General features: G+C 44.2%; 1 protein-coding gene across 1 annotated transcript in view; it reads left to right on the top strand.

The window, feature by feature from the left end:
* Nucleotides 1-2,386: 2,386 nt before the first annotated feature.
* The window catches only part of MAP2K5 (mitogen-activated protein kinase kinase 5), a 120,423-nt gene continuing 95,133 nt past the window's right edge, over nt 2,387-27,676 (top strand). Inside the window, exons 1-7 of the mRNA XM_059482469.1 lie at nt 2,387-2,606; nt 8,537-8,585; nt 11,269-11,336; nt 15,885-15,954; nt 21,203-21,243; nt 21,946-22,001; nt 25,864-25,912. Of these exons, the coding sequence (XP_059338452.1) occupies nt 2,472-2,606; nt 8,537-8,585; nt 11,269-11,336; nt 15,885-15,954; nt 21,203-21,243; nt 21,946-22,001; nt 25,864-25,912 (468 nt within the window). The 5' untranslated portion in view covers nt 2,387-2,471. The remainder of the gene's footprint in view (nt 2,607-8,536; nt 8,586-11,268; nt 11,337-15,884; nt 15,955-21,202; nt 21,244-21,945; nt 22,002-25,863; nt 25,913-27,676) is intronic.

Here is a 27,676-nt window from a genome sequence, read left to right as displayed (position 1 = left end):
CTGCGAGGTTATAACGATTTTGCTCCTCACTGTGTCAGCACTCTGGCAATAAATATTTATTCCTGCGTGGGCAGCTCGGGCTGCTCCCGGTGCTCTCCAGCGGCGCTGGAAAGCAGCAGAGAGCAGCAGCACACTGCAAGAGGCAGCTGCTGGCAGCCTCTCCCCCCTCACTGATAAAAACCCGAATTTAGGGAAGCTGTGGCTTCACCATCCTCTAATTAAAGCATTGACGCCTCGTTCCTTGGGGATTTTGGGTGCTGTTCCCTTGGGGGTGAACAATCGTTTTGGATATGTGGTTATAAATGTTGTGTTGTCTGCATTTAGTGGGGAAAATCAGGCTTTTAATTATTTAAATTATTTTTAATGAGGACTCTGGAATCCTTGTAGTGGGAACTTGAACTTTTTACAGGGAGATTCTTGGGCTGCTCAAATGCAGAACTTCAAGAATATTTTATATTAAAAAATCATGGATTGTGTTCTCACAACACCAATTTCCCCCACCATTAAAGAATAATATATAAATATTGGTGACATCTCATAGCAAAACTTCTGCAACACGATAAAACAAATCTCATCAACATTTGCTTCAAATGGCATATTTCAAATGAAAATTTCTGATTAAACTTGGGTTTTAAAGAAGCCTGTGGCAAAACCAAACCTGTATCAATAAATATGTGCTCGATGTGCTGTACTTCTTAAGATATAAAAATCCTTCAAGTTTGCAAAACTTCTGCAACATGATAAAACAAATTTCATCAACATTTGCTTCAAATGGCATATTTCAAATGAAAATTTCTGATTAAAGTTGGGTTTTAAAGAAGCCTGTGGCAAAACCAAACCTGTATCAATAAATATGTGCTCGATGTGCTGTACTTCTTAAAAAATAAAAACCCTTCAAGTTTGATTACACAAATCAGAATGGGGGATTAAGGTTGTGATTAGCCCTGGAAAATCGACGTAATATTTATGCAAATTTGGCAAATTGAGTTGGTTTTCCCCATAGTCTCATAAATGAAGAAGACATTTTAGAAAAATTGCAGGTCTATAGAAATTCCATCATTTTGTGTCCTATTCTTTAAAATTTAATAGAAAATGACTCTGATTGAAATGGAGCTGAGTGAGAGGTACACAGGGACTGCAGGTAAAAGGTTCATTGAGCAGAAAGATGTCTGTGTGGGCACCACCAGTCCCTTAGATCCTTAGGAGCTGGGGCTCTATTAATTTTTAGTATATGAACTAAATTATAAAGTTATTGAACAGAGAGAAAATTTATCTCTGTTAATGGCCATTGAATTTTTTTTTTCCTAAAGCTCAAACTAAGTAGAATCCGAATATGAAGAAGCTTGAAGATGTTTCAGGAATTAAATATACCTCCCTTTCCCCCCCTCTAAATTGATAAAATAACTCAAATAGTCCAGTTTGTCAGAGATGATAATGTGAGAGAGTGTGATAAAATGCACAGATCAATAGCCCACAATTGAGATTAATGCTGTTCTCTTCAAAAAAAAAAAAAAAAAAAAAAGGTGGATTGTTTTATGCTGCAGAGCTGTGCAGAGCAGAGAGCTTTCCTTGTGACTTGTGGCAGTGAAAAGCTGGTTTGAAAAGCTGAATTTGGGGTTTTGTGATGGCAGAGCTGTCAAAACACTGGGCAGGGAGAACTCAGAGATGGCAAAACTGTACCTGGACATCAGAGAATTGTACCGGGGAATTGTCCCGTCTGGGACTCAGAGAATTGTCCCATCGGGAACTCAGAGAACTGTACCTGGATATCAGCCCTGGAGAGCTGTAAAGTGTAGGAGCTGTGAGGTGCGTGACTGCTGGACAGCTGCCCCCAGCCCTTCCCTAACCTGCTCCTGCAGCTTTTGGGCTGGCCCGGAGCCCATCCAGTGCCCGTTCCCAGTTTGCTCCGCAGGGACACCGAGGCAGGGATGGGCAGAGCCGGGCACGGAACCCCCAACTCTCACCCAGCACCGCAATCGCCCTCCCCGTGTCCCCGAGTGCCACAGTGGGACAACCCCGGGCACTTCGGGGGCAGTGACGGCCCCAGCTCCGCGGGCAGGTTATGGCAGCGCAGCTGGCACGGCCCGGAGCTTGTGTTCGAGTTTGTGTTCGTGTTCGTGTTCGTGATGGGACAGCGGGAATCCCGGCCCGGCTGGATGGGCCATTTAACTGCGCTTTTCCTGTCAAAGCACGAGGCGCAGACAGAGGAACGCGATTCACCGCGGGGCCGGGCCCGCCTCCTCCCGCCCATGGCGCCGCCTCCCCTCCCTCTTCCCCTTCCCCTTCCTCCTCCTCCTCCTCCTCCTCCTCCTCCTCCTCCCGCCGCCGCACATCCCCTCCTCCCGGGGCTGCGTTTTGGTTCCGGGGCAGCGGCTCCTTCCTGCGGGAGGGCGGTGCAGGCTGTGCCCGGCCCGGCCCGGCTCGGCTCGGCCCGGCGCGGCGGCCGCAGCATGTGAGCCCGCGGGGCGGGGATGCTCTGGCTGCTCTGCGGCCCCTGCGGCGCCATGGACAGCCAGGCGCTCGTCATCCGCATCAAGATCCCCGACGGAGCCGCCGTGGACTGGACCGTGCACTCCGCGCCACAGCTGCTCTTCAGGGATGTGCTGGTGAGTGAGTCCGGACAGGACCGGGACCCCCGAGCCGGCCCGGGTGATGGCACCGGGACCCCGCTCACGGTCCGGGGGATGGCACCGGGACCCCCGAGCCGGCCATTAGGGGATGCCACCATCCCCGCTCCGTGCGCCCAGGGTGTCGGAATCCCTCCCCGGAGGTGTTTTTGGGGTGTGTTTTGGCGGAATGTTTAACGCTAGGATGGTTTTTGTCCGTCCCGGGCCAGCGCCGGCGTTGCGAGGTTTCGGGAGAATGCTGCAGGTGCCAGGCAGGGGCATCGTGCCCCGGTTTGGGCTGGAGGGAACCTCTGCAGTGCCCAGATCCGCTCCCGTGCCGTGGGCAGGGACACTCCGGGTCAGGGCATCCCCTCCTCCGGGCCTTGCGATGGAATTCCCTGCTCAGGAGAAGTGTGGGCTCTGCGCCGGGGCTGGGCCACCGCTGCTCCTGTGGCATGTCCCCTCCTGAGCTGGGGCCACCGCTGCTCGTGTGGCATGTCCCCTCCTGAGCTGGGATCACCTCTGCTCGTGTGGCATGTCCCCTCCTGAGCTGGGGCCACCGCTGCTCGTGTGGCATGTCCCCTCCCGGGCTGGGGCCACTGCTGCTCGTGTGGCATGTCCCCTCCTGAGCTGGGATCACCGCTGCTCGTGTGGCATGTCCCCTCCTGAGCTGGGATCACCGCTGCTCGTGTGGCATGTCCCCTCCTGAGCTGGGATCACCGCTGCTCGTGTGGCATGTCCCCTCCCGGGCTGGGGCCACCGCTGCTCGTGTGGCATGTCCCCTCCTGAGCTGGGGCCACCGCTGCTCGTGTGGCATGTCCCCTCTCGGGCTGGGGCTCTGCTCTGCCTCCTGGCCCTCAGCCCCTTCCCTGCTGTGGCTTTGTGTCCATCTGCACACAAGGATGCTCTGCTTACTCAGAAATGGCAGTGGGTGTTTGTCCCGCTCAGAAATGAGAGTTTGTCCCGCTCAGAAACGGGAGTGGGTGTTTATTGTGAATCTCACTCAGAAATGAGAGTTTATCCTGCTCAGAAATGGGAGTTTGTCCCACTCAGAAATGGGAGTGTTTATTGTTTGTCCCACTCAGAAATGGGAGTGTTTATTGTTTGTCCCACTCAGAAATGGGAGTGTTTATTGTTTGTCCCACCAGAAATGGAAGTGGGTGTTTAGTGTTTGTCCCACTCCCTCCCAGCCGTGTCCTTAGCCCAAGGGGCAGCTCAGGGTGATGCTTTCTGCAGCCTGCCCTCACCTTGCCCTCCCAGCACATCCCAGGACTCTGTCTGTCCCCATTTCTCTAAAGAAAACCTTCCCACCCCACCCCTCAGGTGCACGTTCAGTTTTTACATCTATTATTAACTCTGGAGAGAGATTTTGCAGGTGTCTTTCAGGAGGTTGATCCTGTGCAAAGGACACGTGGGGATGGAGGGTTGGGTTGCTGGAAGATGCTCAGTGTTGGGCCTGGAGGGTTGCAGAGCTAACTGGAAGGGATGACAGAAATCCCAGCTGTCCTTTCCCCAACATTTACCATTATTCATGACTTTCTGTAGATGGAGGAGAGGGAGCAGCACCTTTGACAGACCAGGGAGGTTTTTGGGAGGGGCAATTTTCCCTTGGTGGTTGCACAAGCCTGTGGTGACCCTCTGTGCCCTTAAACAAAAGTGGAGCAAATGAGTCTGGTTTTTCTCCAACTCTGCTTCATGTTTTTGTTTGTTTTTGCCTTTTTTTTTTTTTTTTCCCCAAAATAAAGTGAAATTACCCCTGATTCTTGGACTCTCCTTTGCCATCCTAGAATTACTGTAAATTCAGGTTGGCTATTTAAAAGTAAGTAGAGGCACTGTGGCCAGTGGGTGACAGAGAATCTGGAGTGGGCTGCTGTTCTTGTCCTGTCCCACCTGTGCTGCTGATGAGAATTTCATTTATCCCCTGTCAGGCTGTTGTAGTCAGGTGCTGCTGGTTGTGTTTCAGGAGGTGCCATCACAGCATTCACCCGGACTTAATTGGTCAGATAAATGCAGGAATTAAATGAAATAAATTAAATTAAAGTAAAATAAATTAAATAGGGCTTCATTCCACTCAGGAGTGGTGGGTCAGATAAATACAGGAATTAAATGAAATAAATTAAAATAAAGTAAATGAAATAAGGCTGCAGTGCACGGAGGAGTGCTGCGTATGTCCCCACCTGGGCAGGAGTGGGGCTGCCCTCAGGGTGATTGCTCCCACCTGGCAGCTCCAGGTGGTTTTTCAGGGGTTTAATTGCTGCAGAATCAATTAAAGAGCCCCGGGAGAATTCAGGTGTTCCTTGTTGAGGGCAATCACTGGGGAGCAGCAATCCAAGGACGTTCCCCAGGCTCTGAACAATCCCTGTGGGGCTGCCTGCAGCTCCCCAGCTCCATCCCATCCCTGTGCCCCTGTCCCAAGGCGTTTTTGGGATTTTCTGTCCTGCTGGAGCTGCAGAACCACGCTTGGGACCAGCCCCAAACCAGGGGAATGTCCCAGAACCTGCACCCCTGAGAGCAGATTTGGGCTCCTCTTCCTTCCAGGTGGGTCCCAGGGGCTGCTCTGTGTTCAGAAAGCCCCATAAAATTACCTTTGAGATTTTGTTTTATATATCTAGATGAATTTTAAGCTGATTTTTGTTGATTTTGACTCTCTGTGAGTGTAGCCTTGCAGCCTTTCAGGCTGCTGAAATGATTCTTCTTATTTCGTATTTTCAGGTGGTTTTTAAGGTAATTTTTATTAATTTTGCCGCTCATTGAGTGCAGCATCAGGCTGGTGTGCAGGTTTATTTCCATCCCCATTTTCAAAGCTGTTCTTGGTGGTGTCACTTGAAATAAGTTCTGTGTGTATCAGCTCTGCAGGCCTGTGAGTTACCAGTAAATAGCTTTATTTTTAAGGCCCCACTAAATGAATTACAATAAGCTCATTTTTTTTTCCCTCAAGCTCTCTGCATTCCTCCTGTCAGTGGTATCTAAGCACTTGGTGTTAATTCTGGGTAACTTCACATTGTCATAGTGAGATAAAACAAATTGAATTGGAATGTGAGAGCTGTGGCTTCAATATTTACCCTGGCATTTGAGCAGAGTTTCACATTTTCTGCTTCTTCAGAGAACAGATTTGGTTTTGGAGTTCCTCTTGCACCTGCTGTTCCCTGATTTTTCCCCTCATTTTTAGGGATTTTTCTGTTCTGTATCGCTTACATAAACCACTTGAGCAAGTGGATAATATTTTATTATAAAATATATATTATGTATAATATAATATAATATATATAATATATATTATATATTGTATGTTTTATATATTTATGATAAAATACATATATTATATATTATACCTTATATATTTCATATTGTATATATAATATATTTTATTAAAAAATATATAATATATAACATATATTATATATTGTATATTATATATATTTATATAATATTGTATTATATTATTTATTATATATAATATTATCATCTGCGTCCAAGTGGGAGTATTTTATTGCTCACGGTCTCTGTTGTGATAGCAGAAAATCCCCCGTGCACGTGTAATCCTTTGAAATTTGGAATAATCCTTTAATCCTGGGTCAGCCCGGGGTCTGGGGTTGGGATGGGCTGGAGCTGCTGCAGACACTTTGGGAATTTCACCGTGATGGGATTTCCCTGCCAGCCTGGTTTCTCTCAGACACACTCATTTAATGGAATTATTGAGAGCTGGGCAAAGCTTTGGGGGCTGCTGGTGCTTATTTAGTGCAAGAGTTGGGGTGTGTAATTCACTTATTGATTATCACTTAGGTATTAATTACTTTTTGATTATTATGTACTATTAAAGAAGTCTCAATACACAGAAAAAGTTATTCTGGATGGGTGCAGGAAAATAAGATTTATTTTTAAAATCCCTATTTCAGAGCTTTGGGATATTTGGAGTTTTCCAAGCAGAATTTTGGGGTATCAGAGCTGCCTTTGAACCTTCCACACCCCCTTAAATTTAAATACAGTTTTTAAACAATTTTAAAATCAATTTCTTAGAAGCATCTGTGTGCCCATAGAGGAGGATTGACAAGGGGCTTAAATCTATCAGAGTTGAAGTGTGTTTGCTCAGGAATTTCCAATGTTTGAATGAATGGATTTAGAAATAATTAGTACATTCTTCTGTGTAGGCAAGGCTGATTTCTTATTAGCAGTAGTGGCTTTTGACTGAGGCTGGTAAACCCTGCAGAATGGAAGAATTTTTATCAGCATGGAAATATTTTGGTGGCTTTTTTTCCTTTTTTTTGCCTCTACAAATTTACAATTCCGCAATTAATCCACACTGCACGTTTCTGGTGTGCAGTAAATAGTTTGAATCGCATTTCTTGATTTATTTTCACATCTAAGACACCACCAGAAAGTTTTGTATTTATTACTTGCTTCAGTTGGCTCTGTGGAAACCCTGTGCCGCTTTCACATGTTATTAATTGTGTCTGTGTGCCACAGAATCTTTAATTTCATCCTTTGAGATGAGAAATGGAGGGAGCAGGAGTGGCAGGACATCAGCGCAGCTTTGCACCCTGAGAGGCTCCAGGGGCTGTGCTGCCGTAAATCCCGGGCTTCATTCATTCCCAAAAGTTCATTTTTCCTGCCATAAATCCCGGGCTTCATTCATTCCCAAAAGTTCATTTTCCCTGCCATAAATCCCGGGCTTCATTCATTCCCAAAAGTTCATTTTTCCTGCCATAAATCCTGGGCTTCATTCATTCCCAAAAGTTCATTTTTCCTGGGGGGCACCAGGAGGGGCAGAGCCACGCTGGGCATTGGGGCTGTGCCCTGGAGTGGCTCCTGAGGGGCTGGGGAATGATAAAAACTGGGAAAATTGATAGAGGAGCTTCTCTGGTACCAGCAGAAAAAACCTGGGTTGGAGCAGGGATGTGGAGCTGGAAGTGTTGCTGCGGTTTGGCTGGAAAAATGGGAAAAGCTGAAAAAATGGTAAAAGCACCTCTCTGGCACCAGAAAAAAAAAAAAAGGGTTGGAGCAGGGGTTGGAAGTGGAAATTTTGGCTGAAAAATACTAAAAGCTCTTCTCTGATACCAGCAAAAACAAAAAAGGTCTGAGTTGGAGTGGGGTTTGGAAATTTTGGCTGAAAAATGGTGAAAACTCTTCTCTGGTATCAGCAGAAATGGCTGGGTTGGAGGATGGATTGGAGCTGGAAATGTTGGTGTGGTTTGGCTGCAAAAATGATAAAAGTTCTTCTTTGATACCAGCAAAAAAAAAAGGCTGGGTTGGAGCAGGGGTTGGAAGTGGAAATTTTGGCTGAAAAATGGTCAAAGCTCTTCTCTGGTATCAGCAAAAAAATATGGATTGGAGCAGGGATGTGGAGCTGGAAGTGTTGGTGTGGTTTGGCTGGAAAAATGGGAAAAGCTGAAAAAATGGTCAAAGCTCTTCTCTGGTATCAGCAAAAAAATCTGGATTGGAGCAGGGCTGTGGGACTGCATTGGTGTGGTTTGGCTAAAAAAATGATAGAAGTTTTTCTTTGATATCTTCAAAAAAAGGCTGAGCTGGAGCAGGGATTGGAACTGGAGATGTGTTTGTGTTTGGTGTTGTGGAGCTGCCTCAGGCTCTGGCTCTGCTCCTTTGGGGGTTTCCAGTGAATCCCCCCAATATTTGAATGCTCCTCCTGAGTTTTGGAGAACTTCAGATCCCAGCCGAGGCTGACAGAGCCCTCCAAACAGGAGAAAATGGGTTTTTTAAAGCAAAAGAAATAATTCATAAAGCTCTGTTTATGGCTGGTTTTGGTCAGCTAGGTGCCAATTTTCTATAACCCAAGGGAAAAATTGATTTTTTCACCTGCAGGAACAGAGAGCACAGAGCTGTTTGCAATGAGGGGGGAGTTATTTGGGAAGAAAAGAGTTTTCCTGAAGGGGAGGAGAAAAATGAATTTAATGAATTTTTCCTTGCATTTTTAGGATGTCATTGGTCAAGTTTTGCCAGATGCAACCACCACAGCATTTGAGTGTAAGTGTGACTTTTGTCAACCAGTTCCTTTGTCACGTTGCTGGGCTGTAACTGAAATAAATCATTTTTATTTCATTCTTCTTATATTCTGATTATATTTATTATTTTAAAATAAGTGATATTCATTATACATCATGGTTAAATATTTATGCATTAATGCAACTTTAATAATGGCACTAAAGCAAGCAATATTTTATTATTTAATCACATCTGGAATATTTCCACACAGGAGCTTTAATTACCAGCCTGACCTTACCATGCTCTTACTCCTCAGTGCAGTTTTATTGCTCAAATTAAATGAAAAGTATAAACTACCTGTAGGTCTCAGCTTAAAATTGTAATCTTCCAATCCTCCCAGCAAGTATTTAGGCTAATATCTGTTCTTTAAACCCTGTTTATTTTTATTTTTGGAGGGGTTCCTGGGGGATTGTCCTGTCTGGAGAACAATCAGCTGCAAAGGGGAGGAAAATACTGAAAAAATGGGAGTTTTTTATCCCAGGGGATAAAATACTGAAAAATTGGAGTTTTCTTCCAAATGGAGCAGGCTCCTGCTGCTCTCTTTTAATTTTTATTGTATTTTTCCTTCTGTTTTCCTTTGAGATGAAAGGAAATTATGATTTTTATTATATTTTTTCCTCTGTTTTCCTTTGAATGGAGGGGATGGCAAGATGTGAGTGAGGGGGGACAGAGCAGATTGGAGATGGGGCCTTTAATTTTTATAATTTTATTTTTATTTCTCCCCTTTTTGGAGCTTTGGGGCTCATTCTGCCTGCAGATAATCAAAGGAAATATTGATTTATGGTCCTTTCAGTCCTATTTAATGCTCTTTTTCTTTTCACACCTTTGTTTTGAGAGAGGGAAACACAATTTTTATTTCTGAACCTCGGCGTTTTCCCTGCCCTGCTTTTGAGCACCAGCCCTGGGCTTCCAGAGCCTTGCCATTTATGGTTTTTTTTCACTTTATTTGGTGTTAACATTTGTGTTTTATCCCTGGCACGTCCCACACGAGCTGTGTGTGAACTTCATGCTCCATCAGGGCAGCACCCACAGCGGCAGTGCCATGCGCAGGAGTCTCCTGGAAAATTCTGATTTTTTTGCTCTGCCTCCCAACATCTGCTCCTGTGCCTTCCCTGCGTGTCTCTAGTCTGTCATTTCCAGCTGCTGAGCCCATTTCCCTGCCACTTTACTGCCATCTCAAATATGTTATGGATATTGATGCTTTTAAAGGGGTTTTTTTTCCTTTTCCCCCCCCTGGATTTTCCTGCTCGGAGCTCAGTTCTCCATCGCTGCCTCAGGTGGGGGTGGTTGTCTCCAGGGCAGCTTTTGGTGGGTTTTGTTTTGGTGTTCCCAAACGCAGATTTCCCCCTGCTCTCCCAGCCCCGGTGCCCTGAGCATCCTGAGCATCCTCCCATCCCACCCCATCCCTGCATCCCAGTCCTGCTGGCTGCAGCTTTGGGAATTTGGCTGCTCAGGGCTTCTCTCCCATCTGCTGCTCTCTGCTCGGGGTTATTCTGAGGCTTCTTCCTCCATTTTAAATGGTGCTAAAAATCCAGCCAGGACTGGGGGAGTTTTTAGTTTTGGTTCGTGCTGGAAAATCAGATCTGAGTGCTCTGGGCAGGGAGGGAAGCCTGGAAATCTTTTTTGGGATGGTAAAGGAGCTCTGCTCAGGTTCAGGGCTGATTTTCTTCTGGTTTTACTCTTTGCCTGGTTAATTTAGATTAATTTTTACTTTTTCTGCGTCTTCATCCGCATGTTTTCAATTCCTTCTGTTTGTACCACCACCAGGAATTCTGCAGCTGGGAACTGAGTTAATTCCTCAGTCATTTCAAAGGGATGATGTGGATTTTTTTCTGAATATTTTGCTAGAATTTTCCATTTTCCCCCTTTTTTTTATGGTCCCATCTCAGTCTGTTCCCTCTCCCCAGACCTTTTATCCATAAATCCATCTCTCTTCTGCTTTCCCTCTGATCCCTCTTGTGGATGTGTGCTGCTCCAGTAGCTCTCTTCCTGTTTTGAAACTCCAGTTTTGAGGTTTTTATGTTTTATTCTTTTATTCTTCTGCATTGCTTTGAGTTTGGTCGTTTGTGGGGGGTTTTTTTGGGTTTTTTGTTATTTTTTTTTTAGTGGGTTTTTTTTTTTTTTTTGGTCTGGGTTTTTTATAATTTTTTTTATTTAGTTTTTTTTTTTTTTTTTTTTTTTTTGTTGTTGTTGTTGTTTTTTTTTCATTATTACTTATTAATTTTTTTTCATTATTATTTCCAGAGGCAGAATGAACAAAATCCTTTACTCACACAATTTGAATTCCTTGGGTTGTTTTTTCCCTCCCGGATTCTTGGGGTTTTCTCCAGATTCTTGGTTTGGTTTTTTTTTTCCCAGATTCTTGGGAATTCCAGCTTGGGGAAGTTTTGGGGAGGGAATTCCAGCTTGGGGAAGGTGCTCAGCTTCAGGAGAGGTTCTGGCACTAAAAAAACCTGCTGAGAGTGAAGTTTGACAAAAATCCCAATTCTTGCTAATCAATATTTGGAGCTAATATACAATTTTTACGTTATTATTTCAGAGTCCTTGTGCAGTTTCTCTTTAAGTTTTTTGGTTTTATTTGCTGCTGGGAGTGCAGATGAAGCCCTGCCTGTGTCAGAATTGTCCCTGTCCCCTTCCCTTGCTCACCTGGTGCTTCCTCTGGCAGATGAGGATGAGGATGGGGATCGGATCACGGTCAGGAGCGATGAGGAGATGAAGGCCATGCTGTCCTATGTGAGTACACTGCCACAAATCCTCATTTTTCCCCGTGTTTATCATTTTTTCTTGGTGTTTTTTTGTCCCACAGTGTTTGACTGGGCCATATCCCCGTGTTAAATTCCAATTTTTGATATTCTGCATGGAATGGAGGTGCTTTCACACCAGATCCATGGACAGGCTCCACTTCAAAAAGAAAAAAGACTTGTTCACTTACTGATCATATCATAAGCATTAAGAATAATGCATCTTAATGACTTTTGCATTAGGTATAGTGCAGGCTAAATGGACTATCAATTTCTTGTATTTTTTATGCAGTACTTAAAGTAACGGCTCATTAAAAATGAACCCCTGGGCTCTAAAAATTTTTCAAAATCTACTTTCATCTGGAGACTGCCTCACCCCTCCTCACAGAGGAGTTTCATTGTAGCTGCAGGCTCAATATTCATGGAGGATTTAAAGATGTGGTTTGTGTTTTTCAGGGGAGATGGATGTGGCTGCGTGTGCCTTTGTGTAGGTAGGGGTGTGTGAAATCTCTGCATCCCCATTAAATAGAAATATAAATAAATATATCCCATTAATAGAAATCTCCTGCAGGAGGGGAAGGGTGCAACTGATGGCCACAGAATCATTTGGATAAAGGGGGGAAAAAATATCCTTGAACTTCTCTTTTCAAAGGAAATGAGTGAGCAGGAGGGGTAAAAATGGGGATTTTCCCTGTGGTCCAGAAGGATCAAAATTCCCATAAATGACCTGGCAGAGCCCAGCCCTGTTTGGGAGCACCCAGAGCTGATTTGGGGGGAATTCAGAGGATCCCAGACTGGTTTGGGTGGGGAGGGAGCTGAAATCCCAACCAGGGAACTTTCCCGGGCTGCTCCAGGGGTGGCCACAGCTGCTCTGGGAATTCCAGCCGGGAATTCCTTCCCAAAATCCCACCCAAATTTCCCATTTCCCAGTCTGGATCCATTCCCTGTGTCCTGTCCCTCTGTCCCTCTCCAGCTCTCCTTTAGGATCTCTGAGTATCTCCTGGTCCTTCCCTTCTCCAGGAGAACATTCCCAGCTCTCCCAGCCTGGCTCCTCCCCATGTTCCAGGTGGCTTTTTGGGATTTTTTTCCTCCCCAGATTCTTGGGAATCCCAGCCTGGGGAAGGTTTTGGGGAGGGAATTCCAGCCTGGGGAAGGTTTTGGGGAGGGAATTCCAGCCTGGGGAAGGTTTTGGGGAGGGAGTTCCAGCTTGGGGAAGGTTTTGGGGAGGGAATCCCAGCTTGGGGAAGGTTTTAGGGAGGCAATTCCAGCTTGGGGAAGGTTTTAGGGAGGCAATTCCAGCCTGGGGAGGGAATCCCAGCTTGGGGAAGGTTTTGGGGAGGAAATTCCAGCTTGGGGAAGGTTTTGGGGAGGAAATTCCAGCTTGGGGAAGGTTTTAGGGAGGGAATTCCAGCCTGGGGAAGGTTTTGGGGGGGAATCCCAGCTTGGGGAAGGTTTTAGGGAGGGAATCCCAGCTTGGGGAAGGTTTTGGGGAGGCAATTCCAGCTTGGGGAAGGTTTTAGGGAGGCAATTCCAGCCTGGGGAAGGTTTTGGGGGGGAATCCCAGCTTGGGGAAGGTTTTAGGGAGGGAATTCCAGCCTGGGGAAGGTTTTGGGGGGGAATCCCAGCTTGGGGAAGGTTTTAGGGAGGGAATCCCAGCTTGGGGAAGGTTTTGGGGAGGCAATTCCAGCTTGGGGAAGGTTTTGGGGAGGCAGTTCCAGCCTGGGGAAGGTTTTAAGGAGGGAATCCCAGCTTGGGGAAGGTTTTAGGGAGGGAATTCCAGCCTGGGGAAGGTTTTGGGGGGGAATCCCAGCTTGGGGAAGGTTTTAGGGAGGGAATCCCAGCTTGGGGAAGGTTTTAGGGAGGCAGTTCCAGCCTGGGGAAGGTTTTAAGGAGGGAATCCCAGCTTGGGGAAGGTTTTAGGGAGGGAATTCCAGCTTGGGGAAGGTTTTGGGGGGGAATCCCAGCTTGGGGAAGGTTTTAAGGAGGAATCCCAGCTTGGGGAAGGTTTTAAGGAGGGAGTTCCAGCTTGGGAAAGGTTTTGGGGGGGAATCCCAGCTTGGGGAAGGTGCTCAGCTACAGGAGAGGTTCTGGCACTAAAAACCCTGCTGAGAGTGAAGTTCTGAGCACTCTGTGCCCCTTTCCCATCCCTTTTTGGGTCCAGCAGCTCCCTGGAGTTCCCTCCCCCCGGAATTCTCTCTTTTCCTGGGAAATCTCAGCCATTTTTTGCCTTCCAAGTGGCAAACTTTGAATTTTCCTGTGGATGAATCACGCCTTGGGAAGGTCATTTTTTTGCTATGCTTCCAAGCTCACTGTTCAAGTTTCAGTACATTAGAGTTCTGATTGCCCAACTCTCTGCTTCCCCTGCAAAATTATGGGATGCCTGGAAATGACTTCTTTCTGCTTCAGCAGCTTCTTCTTCTCTGAAAAATTCTTCTCCTCAGTTTTAAACTAATTTTTTATTTGAGTGTTGCACTGATGGTTGAACTTCCTCACATGCTATGGGCTCCGTTTTGGGATGTGTTTGCCAGGAAAACAAATGTTCTGAGCCTGGGAAATGGATTCATTCATAATCTTGGGGAAGAGAAATGCTCATTCTGAGGCCTGCAACAAATATTTGGAGCATTGGCCAGCTGGGAAAGCATTTCAGGGAATTCTGATGTGGTGCAGGTGTTCTCTAAAATGTAAATAAAGTGGATTTTTTTCAGTTTAAGGAGAAAAAACCAATTCCCTGAGATTGGACTTTTGAATGTATTATAACTGGGAAGATATTTGGGGTAATTTTGATATTGGGGGTAATTTTGATTTTGTTTTAATTTTGCTACTTATTTGGGATCATTCTGCTACTTATTTGGGATCATTTTGCTACTTATTTGGAGTAATTTCAATATTTATTTGGAATTATTTTGATATTTTGAATAATTTCAAACCTGCCCTTTAGGTTCTTTGCTTTATGAATTTGACAAGACCTTAATTCAGGTCTGGAATTCTCTCAGATGATGCAGAAATGCTTTGGATTAGGCCGATTTTGGGGGGTGTAAATGGGATTTTTTCAGGGCTGGGCAGTGCAGTTAATTAAGGACAGCCGTGGAGCTGCTCTGGAGCTGTTGTCTTGTATCTGTATAAAAAGGCAGTAATTTTTTTGACAGCCACTGATTGGAAAGTTGCTTGCAGCTCTCTGAAAGCAAGGGCTACACGCTCTGGATCAATAAGTGGCAAATTTCCCATTAAAAAGAATACCTGAACAATGTTCCAAATAGCCACTGGCATCTTAATTTTCCATGGAAACCTCCAGCGCTGGCCTGTGGAGGACAAGTCATTTTCAGACAATTTTTCCAGACTACTTGCTAACAGTTATTGCTGTCCCAAAAGGTTGACAGCTTACATGATTGATATTTCATTTACTTGTCATCGCTGGTGAGTAATGGAGAGGCTTTTCCTCCCTCTCCCTCCTTCCCTCCCGCTCTGTTGTGTTTTTTGGGGGGCAGGAGCCACTCTCAGGTGTGTTTATTTCCATTGGTTATTCCAGGGGGGGATCAGGAACGGTTCTGTCCTGTGTGGGGTCGTGGAATTCTCTTGGTGAAGTGGGAATTCCAAAGCTGAAAGCTCATCCCATGGGCAGGGACAACTTCCAGCACCCCAGGCTGCTCCAGCCTGGCCTTGGACATTGCAGGGGCAGCCACAGCTGCTCTGGGAATTCCAGCCCAGCCAGGAATTCCTTCCCAAAGTCCATCTAAATGTCCACTTTTCCAGTCTGAAGCCATCCCCTGTGTCCTGTCCCTCTGTCCCCTGTCCCTTTCCATCTCTCCTTTAGGATCTCTGAGCATTCCCTGATCCTTCCTTTCTCCAGGAGAACATTCCCTGCTCTCCTTTAGGATCTGAATATTATCTGACCCTTCCCTTCTCCAGGGAAACATTCCCAGCTCTCCCAGCCCAAGCATCTTGCTGGCTTTTGATGCTCTCAGCTCTTTCCCAGCCCTTTTTGCCCATTCTGAGGGGTTTTTTTTAACCAACAAACATCCCTGGATCGCTGCAGCAGCTCCTGCTCAGCGTCTCAGGATTCTGCAGGGAATTTCTGGGGTCTCAGCTTCGGGATCCTCTGTGCTGATTCTGCATCACTGCCCAGAATTCCAGATCACTTTGGGGTTCCCTTGGAGTTTTCAAAGTGCCCAGTTTTGGGGTAATTTAGGGGATATTTGGGGTTTATTTGCACCGAGGCTTCGTGGCCGTGTTTGGTTTTCCTGGCTCCTCCAGCTGCTGCATTTGCTGTCGGTGTTCCATGCTGTAAATGTCTCATTTCCTCACCTCCCGGAGCATCCCCAGCTCTCCCAGCTGAGGCAGCAGCAGATCCCTGTGGCCCCACAGCTCCCTTTTCTAAAATTCCTTTTTGTGGGAGCACTGCAGATGGACAGGAACCATCTGAAGGCTGATCTGCGCCGTGGCAATTGCAGAGAAAATGAAAATACACAGAATTACACAATCCATAAGTGCTTTTACCACTCCTGGGTTACTGACTCATCTCTTTTTTGGGCTTTTTTTGCAGTATTACTCCACTGTGATGGAGCAGCAAGTGAATGGACAATTGATAGAGCCTCTGCAGATCTACCCACGAGGTAATGCTGAGCAAATCCCAATCCCAGCCCAAGTGGCTGGTCTGGAACAGCTCCTGGCACGTTTTGGGGAGGTTTAAATGCACAGAGCATCGTGTTTACCTCCTTATTTGGAGAGAGGAATTCATTATTGTGGGGAGTGTGGAGAAAAGTGCATTTATTGCATAGAAAGCAGCTAATTTCCTGGAGTAAATTAGACTAACGAGGTTTGCAGAGTACATATTTAAGTACATTTAAAGAACTCGTTGGTGATGGTTCTTTCCAAGCAAAGCAGATGAATAACTGAAGGCTTGGATACTTATGAAAATTGGGCTTTTTAGAGCTGTTTTGATGTCATTAATCAGCCTGCCAGGCTGGGGAGTGTCCCTGTCACCACTGCAGCCACAGCAGCTCCAGCCAGGACAAGATCTTGTCTGAAATTTGGGCATTTAGTGCTGCCCAAATATTCACCAGCACTTCAATAATTCTGAACAGGGACAGATGTAATCAATTCTGTGGACTGAGGCTGTTAAAAAGTAGGTCATCTCCAAGCTGATGGAAATCCACAGGCAGCTCAGGAGGGTTTTTTTGGGAATGCTCTCTCTGAGCTCCAGGAATGGTTGGAAAAAAGCCTCCTTAAAAAACATTACCTAATTCATTCAGCTCTCAGTGGCCAGGCTCTGAATCTCTGCCTCTTAATTGATGGAACTGAGAAGGCTGAAATTCTCCAAGTAAATCTCCCAGCAATAAATTAATTGAAATAATTAAAAATTAAACTCCCCTCACTTAACAGATATTACACAAATAATCATACTGTGAAACTCCCAATTAAACATTCCACACTTGCATTACTTACAACTCTCTGAAGTTTGAATTGGGCAATTAACAGGAGCCTCCTCAAGCCCTGCTAACGAGCTCTCCAAAGAGGCTGGGGGGGATTCCTGGGGTTCCCTGTGCTCCCCTGGAAAGGGGACGGGAGTTTGAGGGGAATAGGGGAAATTGGGATTTATAGAAAATTGGCAGAGAGAGGGAGGGATCTCCTGCCCCTTCCCAGGCACGGATCATGGAATCCTGGAATGGTTTGGATGGGAAGGACCTGAAATCCCATGGATCCTGTCCAGTCCCATCCCATGGATCCGATCCCATCCCATGGATCCTGTCCAGTCCCATCCCATGGATCCTGTCCAGTCCCATCCCATGGATCCTGTCCAATCCCATCCCATGGATCCTGTCCAGTCCCATCCCATGGATCCTATCTGATCCCATCCCATGGATTTCATGCCATCCCAACCAATATTAATGATTCCATTTCATCCCATCCCATGGATCCTGTCCAGTCCCATCCCATGGATCCTGTCCAGTCCCATCCCATGGATCCTGTCCAATCCCATCCCATGGATTTCATGCCATCCCAACCAATATTAATGATTCCATTTCATCCCATCCCATGGATCCTGTCCAATCCCAACCCATGGATCCCATCCAATATTAATGATTCCATTTCATCCCCATGGATCCCATCCCATCCTATCCCATGGATCCTGTCCAGTCCCATCCCATGGATCCCATCCCATCCCATGGATCCTGTTCAATCCCAACCCATGGATCCCATGGATCCCATCCAATATTAATGATTCCATTTCATCCCCATGGATCCCATCCCATCCCATCCCATGGATCCTGTCCAGTCCCATCCCATCCCATGGATCCCATCCAATATTAATGATTCCATTTCATCCCCATTCCCATCCCATCCCATGGATCCTGTCCAGTCCCATCCCATGGATCCCATCCCATCCCATCCCATATTAATGATTCCATTTCATCCCCATTCCCATCCCATGGATCCCATCCCATCCCATCCAATATTAATGATTCCATTTCATTCCCATCCCATGGATCTCATCCCATCCCATGGCAGGGACACCTCCCACTGTCCCAGGCTGCTCCAGCCTGGCCTGGGACATTCCAGGGATCCAGGGGCAGCCACGGCTGCTCTGGGAATTCCATCGCAATATCCCAATATCCAGCCCTGCCCTATCCCATTTAAGCCATTCCCTGTGTCCTGTCCCTCCATCCCTTGTCCCCAGTCCCTCCCAGCTCTCCTGGAGCCCTTTAGGGGCCCTGGAAAAGCTCTGAGGATTCCCTGGATCCTCCTCTTGTGGCTCAGAGGAACTGGATGATCCGAGTAGGTTGGAAAATCTGGGAATTTTCCTTAAATCTTTACATTTCCCTGTAAACACCCAGTCCCAGGAGTGCTGCCAGGAGCTGCTCACACCTCACCCACCCTGGGGTTTAAAGCACATTTTGGGATTTAAAATTCTCCCTTTGGCTCATTCCTGGGAACTCCTGTTCCTGCTGCTGTCTCCTGGACGATCTCTGGACAGAATTGGGAATTGTCTCAGTTCTGCCCCAGCTTCAAACCCCTCCAGATCCTCAGCCCTGCCTCAGCTCTGGCTCTGCTGCATTTCCTCCTCCCCACTCCCTCCAAATGCTCCAGAGCTCAGGTTTTGTTTCATCTTCCCAAACCACCCTTAAAACCCCTTTTTTCCTGGGTTAGAACCTTCAAACCTCCCCAAACTACCCCTGAGCTCTGCAGCTGCTCTGAAATATCCAACAAAATCACAAAATCTGCTCTCCTGCTCTTTTTTTTTTTCTGCTTTCTTGCTCATTTTTTAATTTTTTTTTTCCTTCCTTGTCTCCTTGTCCTGCCTCTCTAATGAACATCCCAAATTTTGGCAGCCCTTTTCTCCTGTGCCCTTTTAGCCCCACTTGAAAGCCCCAGCAGCACCTGCAGCTTTTCTGCCTCTAATTTCCACTTCTTCCCTTTCAAGGGATTCCTTTGCAAATCCTTTGAGTTCTTTTCCTTTTCTGCCTCTCTGACTTCTGAGGGAGCCTCAGTTCTTGCTCCCAAAAACTCCTGTATTCCATAAAAATCCTGTCAGGAGCACATTTCCACGTGCCAACCTGTGTTACCTGGGCTGTGCTTTATTTATTCATAATAAAAAGATCTTCAAGAGGAAAAAAATTTGGTATTTTCTCTATTTTTAATAGGTTTATTATTGCTGGTTAGGTAGTAAGAGGCAGAAGGGGATTTTATATTAAAAATAAACATCTGTATGTGGTGTACATATAAAAATATGTGCACACATATATATCTGTATATTTTTTATATATATAGATATATAATAGCTATAATATATATATTTATATCTCTTTTTCTATATTTATCTATGTATCTGTATATATTAAGATATTTTTAGATGGCTATACTTATTTATAGATATGTAAAAATCAATATTTTTATATATCTACATATATTTATATATATCTACATTTTTGCATATCTACATATTTTTAGTATATTTATGTATTTATACATTTTTATGTATCTTTGTATTTTAAACATATATGTAGATAGAAATAGAAATATATAGAGATATATTTTGATATATGTATATTTTGATATATGTATATTTTTGTATATCTACTTAGATTTTTAATATGTATTTATATATATTTATATCTATTTATCTCTGTCTTTTACCCATGTTATTTACATCCTGTTTGTGGAATGCAAGGTGAACACAGCAACCAGATCCACACCCTAAAAATCATTATTGATTGAATATCTTGTTCAAAATGTCAATTTTAATCTATTGGCAAACCAGGATGGGCTTATATGTATTTATAATTTATATTTTTGGGCTGGTATTTTTTTAATGTGTGCTCTTTTCCCCTCTTTGGATGCACGTGGTAATTTTGGATGTTGTTGGAAGGCACGTGGCCCCCAGTGCTGTGTTCAGTAACCATCGCCTGTGTCCTCCTGCCTCGTGAATTGTTCTGCTGCTGCTGGCAGAAACAGGAGAGGGAAAAACTCAGATTTGTGCCAGCCCCTGTAACAGAGCCTTGCAGGGCTCTGGGGCTGGGACAGGCAGCTCTGGGCCTTCCAAAAGCTCATCCCTGGCTGGAGAGCTGGGAATGTTCCCTGGAGGCAGCTCAGGAAAAGGCTTCCTCCTCCTCCTCCTCCTCCTCTTCCTCCCCCTGCTCATCCCTCTGAGCCCAGCCACCATCCAGTGCCACCTCTGGAGCTCTGTCCCCAAAAAGTGACACTTCAGTGGCATTTATTCAGTATTTAGCTCTCATTTATTCAGTATTTAGCTCTTATTTATTCACTGTTTATTCAGTATTTATTTATTTATTCAGTATTTGCCAGAGAGACTCACTGCTGTTACCTCTGCCATGGTTTCTCCCCTCTTTGGTTTCCCCCAGATTTTCCCCCCACATTTCCCCCATATTTACCTTTGATTTATTCAGTATTTACCTTTTGGAGGCTTTGCTGTTGCCCTAAATTTGGGGTTTCCCCCAGGTTTTTTTTCCCCAGGTTTCCTGAATGTTTTTCCTCCATATTTACCTTTTATTTATTAAGTATTTACCTTTTATTTATTTGGTATTTACCTTTTTTATATTCAGTATTTACCAGAGAGGCTCACTGCTGTTACCCCTGCTATGGTTTTTTCCCTGTTTGATTTTTCCCCATATTTGTTTTCTGCCATGGGTTTTCCCCAGGTTTCCCCCATGGTTTCCCCCCATACTTACCTTTTATTTATTCAATATTTACCTTTTGGAGCCTCTCTGCTGTTACCCCTGCCAGGTTTTTCCCCAGGTTTGTTTTTCCCATGTTGTTTCCCCCATTTCTTGCCCATTTCCCCCCCCGTTTCTTCCCCATTTTCCCCCAAAGTGCCTCTCCCAAAATGGCCAATTCCTGACGCGGCCAATTCCCTAAAAATCCCAATATTAGATTGCAAATATCCCTGTGAAATTCCATGGAAAAAAACACCCCAGCGTGTGAAAACACAGCACCACGAGGTTGCAACCTGAATTACCAAAAAAATCCCCTCATTTGAGCCAGGGGTTCTCTGGGTTGTGCTGTGTTTTGAGCAGAAATGAGAATTTCCAGGGGTTCTCTGGGTTGTGCTATATTTTGAGCAGAAATGAGAATTTCCAAGGGTTCTCTGGGTTGTGCTGTGTTTTGACAGAAATGAGAATTTCCATGGCACGGTGTCGGGAAGCTCTCAGCATTTATAAATGCTCACTCCTGCAAGTTAAAAATCCTGGGCTGTAATTCCCACTCTGGGTCTCGCCAGGCACTTTTCAATCATTTCTCTCTGCTAATTTTGGTGTCACCCTCATTTCTTTTGAAAAGATTCATTTTGAGCAAATTTGTAAATGGCCCTGATGTGTTCTACAATTTAGTCAATTACTGTTTCAGCCTGCAAACCTCCTGGGAAACGGAACATACATGGCCTCAAGGTACGAATTTCAATAATTGTTTCAGGAAAGTTAGATGGATTTGTAATGCTGTGTTCCACTTATTGAAATGTCAAATAAAACTGCACTTTCTTGAGCTCTGACAAGCAGATTTTTTTTTAAATTTTTTTTTTTTTTTTTTTTTTTTTTTTGGCAAGGGTGGGAGAAGGATTCATCTGCAAAATGCTGGCTGTGATATCTGTATTTATATGTCTGTATTTATAGATGTGGTTTTATTCAAAATGGGTTTGCCTTTTTGTTTCTAACCTCTGCTAATCATGTTCTTAAATTTTAGTAGTTCATTTATCAACTGCTGGCTGCCACTACTTCAAAGCTTTTAAACCCCCACCTCATTCTGTGATTTCAGTCATTTATCCAATTGTGGAAGGCACCACAGTGGGATTATTTTAGATTTTTAATTCCTTATTGCTCCTACAATCACATGGAGGAGCCTATGAGCGCATTAAGTGATTTTTGAGTGTTTAAAAAGAGAACAAATCCTGAATTTCTCCCCCGTTCCTGGCGCATCCTTAGCGGAACGGCGCAGCCTGCTAACCTACATCCCCCCTCAGCCAGCAGCGCGCCTGGCAACCAGCTCATTAACCTTGCCAGGCTGATGAGGGCTCCGTGGCAAATTACAGGTTAATTAGCAGGGTGTCCCTGAGCAGGGCTGAGCTCAGGCTCCCCTTTCCCTCTCTCCTGCAGGTGAACACGCGGGCGGGGGCCGGCAGCGGCGCCTCCGAGGCCCTGCCCAGCAACAGGTGAGGCCCTTTTCTTTTTTCCTTTTTCCTCCTTCCCCCCTTCTTTCCCTTTGTTTGGGGCCCAGAGCAGAGCCCCACGCCCTGTTGGTTCTGGGGATGCTGGGCTTGGGTGGGATTCCCATGGGTGATGCTGGGTTGGCATTGGTGGGGATGCTCCCCGTGGGTTTGTGCTGGGGAAATTGGGGTTTGGGGGTTGTTTCAGGGAGAAATTGGGGTTTGGGGGGTGTTTCAGGGAGAAATTGGGGTTTGGGGGGTGTTTCAGGAGGAAATTGGGGTTTGATGGTGGAGAAATTGGGGTTTGGTGGGTGTTTCAGGGAGAAATCAGGGTTTGATGGTGGAGAAATTGGGGTTTGGTGGGTGTTTCAGGGAGAAATTGGGGTTTGATGGGTGTTTCAGGGAGAAATTGGGGTATGATGGGTGTTTCAGGAGGAAATAAGGGTTAGCTGGTGGAGAAATTAGGGTTTGATTGGTGTTTCAGGGAGAAATTGGGGTTTGGTGGGTGTTTTAGGGGACAAATCAGGGTTTGATGGTGGAGAAATTGGGGTTTGTTGGGTGTTTCAGGGAGAAATTTGGGTTTGGTGGGTGTTTCAGGGAGAAATTGGGGTTTGCTGCTGGAAAAATCAGTGTTTTCTGGGTGTTTCTGGAGAAATTGGGGTTTGTTGGTGGAGAAATTGGGGTTTGTTGGGTGTTTCAGGGAGAAATTGGGGTTTGTTGTGTATTTCAGGGAGAAATTAGGGTTTGATGGTGGAGAAATTGGGGTTTGATGGGTGTTTCAGGGAGAAATTGGGGGTTGCTGCTGGAAAAATCAGGGTTTTCTGGGTGTTTCAGGAGAAATTGGGGTTTGCTGGTGGAGAAATGGGAGATTCCTGAGAAGTTCAGAAAGAAATTAGGGTTTGTTGGGTGTTTCAAGAGGAAATGAGGGTTTGCTCCTGGAGAAATTGGGGTTTGATGGGTGTTTCAGGGAGAAATAAGGGTTAGCTGCTGGAGAAATTGGGGTTTGCTGGGTGTTTCAGGAAGAAAGGAGGATTTGCTGGTGTTTCAGGTGTCTCTAAGTTTAGAAAGGCCTGAGGTGCAATTGGGGCTCGGCTCCTTTGGCTGCCCCAGTGCCAGGTCTGTGCTCAGCTCTTTGTTGCTTGTTCACTCCAGGACTCATTGATTTGAAAGTTTGATCCCCACTCATAGGTTTGTACCAATAAATAACCCAAATAATAAACTTATGTAGATTTGTTAGGGTGGGGTAGGATTTTTTAAAAATCCTTTCAGTTTAGGTGCCTGTTTCCTACAGTTCCAGCCAAGTTTTGGGGTCCATCCCCCTTATCTTGCTTTTTACATTCCAGGCCTAATTTGAAAACTCATATTGAGGTCTTAAAATGCAAGAGAACTCATTCTCTGTTTTTTTTTTTTCTATTTGTTTTACAAATGCTGGAGGATAAACTCCTTTTTATTACATGAATTGTTACAGGAAGTCATAATACTGATGGTAAAAACCTACAAAAAAACCTTTCTGTATCCTTAAAAAGAAATAAGGAGTGTCTGGCTCCATCTTCCTACAAGAGCATAACTGAGCCATGGGAATAGAATTCTCTGGGGGCTCCTTTCAGCCGAAATTATTCTATTATTCTAACAAGCACACAATATTCCATTTATCTGTGCATCAGCATCCTGCTCCCTTTTCTCCCTGGGAAAAAGGAAGGAAAAAGGAATGTTTTGGAGATTTAAAAAGGTGAATTACCACAGATTAATGTGGTCAGAGGGGCACTTTTGTGGTGCTTTGGGCACGTTTGGAATTTGGTGAATTTTGGGGGCCTGTCCTGAGGCTGGGGCAGTCCCACAAATCCAATTTTCACTGTGGGAGATTCCAGCAGCAGTTTTGGATGGGGTTTTTCCCTGCTGAAAACCCCATCCAAACCCAGTAATCCCAGTTTGCTGCTCCCTTTGGTGGCTCTGTAATTGTGGAGATTTTAAAAAATCCCACCGTGGCAAAGTTTGCCCCATCCCTGGGGGAGCATTCGACCCCATCCCAAAACTCTGAAATGGAAAGAGAATAAATCAGAATATCTGTGTGCTCTGCAGTCCCCCAGGCTGAGCTAAATAAAGCTGATTTTTCTGTCACTGCTGCTGCTTCCTTTCAGTTCCTCCTGTACTTTGAGCTTGTTCTTCAAGTGCATTGAAAATGAAGCTTCTAGAAGATTCTTGTCACCTTATCTGGTGGTTAATTGCCATTCCTTTTCCAAAACCCTCTGCACCAGGAGTTTTGTTTTTGAAGTAATTGAAAGTCTCTCTTTGTTTCATGTTCACAAATTGTTAGTCATGAAAGATGACAAGATCAACTTATGTTTCCTTGGAAAACTTAATTTTTCTTTAAAGCAGTCGTGGGAACAAGAGGCCTATTAAAGAACAAAGCCACCAAATATGAAATCTGTGTTTTCACTGTTCCTGTTAATAATGATCTGTGATCAAGACACGTGCACAGCCCTTTCAAGAATATATTATTTTGTACTTTTTTCTTTTTTTTTTTTTCTTTAACTTCAGTAATAAGAGCAGAATGTCCCTTTGAGATGAAGTTTTGCAGACGTTGCTGCCCTGGCAGTTTGTTGTGCTGAAGCTCCAAGGAGCAGAGTTTGTCAGGAAAAGAGGGGGAAAAACCAGGATTTTGGGAGATTTTGGAGGAGTTTGGGTTGTGGGATTTTGGAGGAGTTTGAGGGCATTAAAGGTTTCACCCTTTAACTCACCAAGCTGAGAAGTGGGGCTTGGTGAGGTTCTCATGGAGGAAATTAAAGTGAGTTTTGTTTTCTTGGTTTGGGGGTGGATTCTCCTGGAAAAGGAAAGGGATTAAATTAATGGGAGTTTTGTTGTATTGGTTTGGGGGTGAATTCTCTTGGAAAAACCAAGGGAAGAAATTCAAGTGAGTTTTGTTGTGTTGGTTTTGGGATGGATTCTCCTGCAAAAGCCAAGGGAAGAAATGAGTTTTGTTTTGTTGGTTTGGGGGTGAATTCTCCTGGAAAAACCAAGAGATTACATTAATGTGAGTTTTGTTGTATTGATTTGGGGGTAGATTCTCCTGGAAAAGGAAAGGGAAGACATTAAAGCGAGTTTTGTTGTATTGGTTTGGGGGTGAATTCTCTTGGAAAAGCCAAGGGATTAATTTGAAGTGAGTTTTGTTTTTTGTTTATTTGGGGATGGATTCTCCTGGAAAAGCCAAGGGATTACATTAAAGTGAGTTTTGTTTTTATTATTTGGGGATGGATTCCCCTGGAAATCCAAGGGTTTCAGCAGGCTGCCCTGGGATGGGCTCCCCTCAGGGATTTGGGCACGGCCTGAGGTCCCAAATCAGCAATTGTGCCCCAGCCTGGGGTCCCTGGAGGAGGGGGTGACGTCCCTGGCAGCAGAGCCTGGAGCTGAGATGCAGCAATCCCTGGAATCCTGCCTTGGGGAGCTCAAAAACCAGACTGGCACTGCAAAACTGGCCGTGAGCCACATTTTCATGGGGTTTTTTGAAACCCCTGGCGCGTGAGAGCACGGGTCAAACACCCAAATTTGTTTCAAATTTCCCTCTTAGAGCTGGTGAGCAACAACTTGTGTCCCAGCAGGTTGTGCAGTCAGGTGTCTAAACCAGCTGTAAGGTGGAAAACACACTGATTTTTTTTTTTAATTATTATTATTTTTTTAACTGTTCACTGCTTGTTCATTGCTGCTGCCTGCAGTGCTGGCTGCTCTCTCCACACCTTCCCCTTCAAGTTTAATCTCAGAATATGGAGCCACAAACTCCTCTTGTTGCTCAGTTTGTCTGATAGAGTGAAATGTTAAAAATAATTGCTTTAATTGTTTTGTTTTTTTTTTTTTTTTTTTTTTCCTTTTCCAGCTTGAAGAAGTCCTCTGCAGAGCTGAAGAAGATCCTTGCCAATGGCCAGGTGGGTGCTTTGGCTGGGGCACATCTTGGGTGGAGCTCCCAGCTCCTGCAGCTGAAATGTGAATTTTTTAACCCAAAATTGGGGGTCATGGGAGCAGTCAGGGTCCTGATTTGCTTTTATTGGCACAGAAATTTGTGCCAATAAATTCTCAAAATCAGCTTTAGCTGCAGATGGATGGAGGCCCCTCAGTCAGTGTTGGGTAACTTGAGGGAGCTGCTCACTTGTCAGCCTCAATCAGAGATGGAAATGGGATGAAACACTTGGATTTTTGTCTAGAATAGTTATTTCTTTATTTACTTAGTGTATTGTTAGGACCCTGGTTAGTGGGAATTTTCCACTTTTTGCACTGACAAACTCTGACCCCCAAGAGAACCCTGCATTTGATCTGAGAGCGTGGAGAAAGCTTCCAAAATTAATTGATAAAATTAAGATTATAGGTGTGTGGTTTGGTTAAAAGGGTGTAATAAAGAATGAAGTTTATATTTGTAGGAATATGTAATAAAGAATGAAGTTCATATTTACAGGAAAATTAGAAGGTACTGTGCATGGATTGATTAACAGTCTGCTGAAATGAATCTCATTGCCAGTGTGTGTGTTTATTAAATGTCTCTATTTCTGGGTAGTTTACATATTTCCATTACAGATTCTTTTGGGATAAAACTCTTGTTTTTGCAGGTTTTTTCACAAGAATAGGTTGTTATGTAAACTGATTTTCACTCTTGGAGTTCATTTCTAATGGGAGCTCCACAGGCTAGCTGTTAGTTTAGTTGGAATAGCAGTAAAGCCTGATTTTACAGTTTACTGTAAAATAAATTTTATTTTATAAGGTTTTATTTATTTGCAAAAAATGACCTTAGTGGGTTTTAGGGCAGGAGATGCTGAACTATTTGTCAGGTTCTTGCAAGGAGCCTCTCTGGAATCACCTCAGGGTTGTGGTTTTGGGCTGGGAGGGATTTCAGAGCCCAAACTGAAAATCCCCTGCCCCAGGACCCTCCCAGGGATGGGGAATCCAGAATTCTCAAGGAGCCACCTAAATATATTTGAATATATAAATATATTTTATAGATAAATAAATATAAAATATAAAAATAAATATGTTAAAAATATGTTATCTATATTCATTATATATTCATATAAATAAATATAAAAATAGATTCAAAATATAAAAATAAATATTAATACATTGAAATATATGATATATATAAAATATTAAAAATCTATAAGGTTATATATTTTAATATATAAATATATTATATAAATTAATAAAATTTATAAAATATATGTTTTATATTTATTTTATATTTATAAAACAAAATATAAAATATATTAAAACAATACACATTATATATCCTATTTATATATTATATGAATATATATTATATATATAAAAATAGAATATATATTATTTATATTCTATTTATGTATTATATATTATATAAATATTATATATATAAATAAAATAAAAACAAAATATATAAAATATATTTATTTTACATTTATTATATATTTATAAACCCAAATAAATATATTTTAATATACAGATATATTTGTGCCAGGTTTGGCAGCCTTGGAGGGAGGCACCTGTCCACGGGGCTGCCTATTAGGCTCTATTGACTGAGACATCTGTGTCACTGCAAATAAAAGACTCTCATTGATTTTCTTAACTGCTCCTCACTTCCCCTCTGCCTTGGCAGCCTGAAATCTTCATTATCTCAGGTGCCTATTCAGTGTCACACCGTGACCTCCCCGGGCCTTGGTGGCATT

This window comes from Ammospiza nelsoni, chromosome 14 (genome assembly GCF_027579445.1).
Source record: "Ammospiza nelsoni isolate bAmmNel1 chromosome 14, bAmmNel1.pri, whole genome shotgun sequence".
Lineage (NCBI taxonomy): Eukaryota > Metazoa > Chordata > Aves > Passeriformes > Passerellidae > Ammospiza > Ammospiza nelsoni.
The sequence above is the reverse complement of the archived record's forward strand: the minus strand, read 5'-3'. Positions and strand labels throughout refer to the sequence as shown.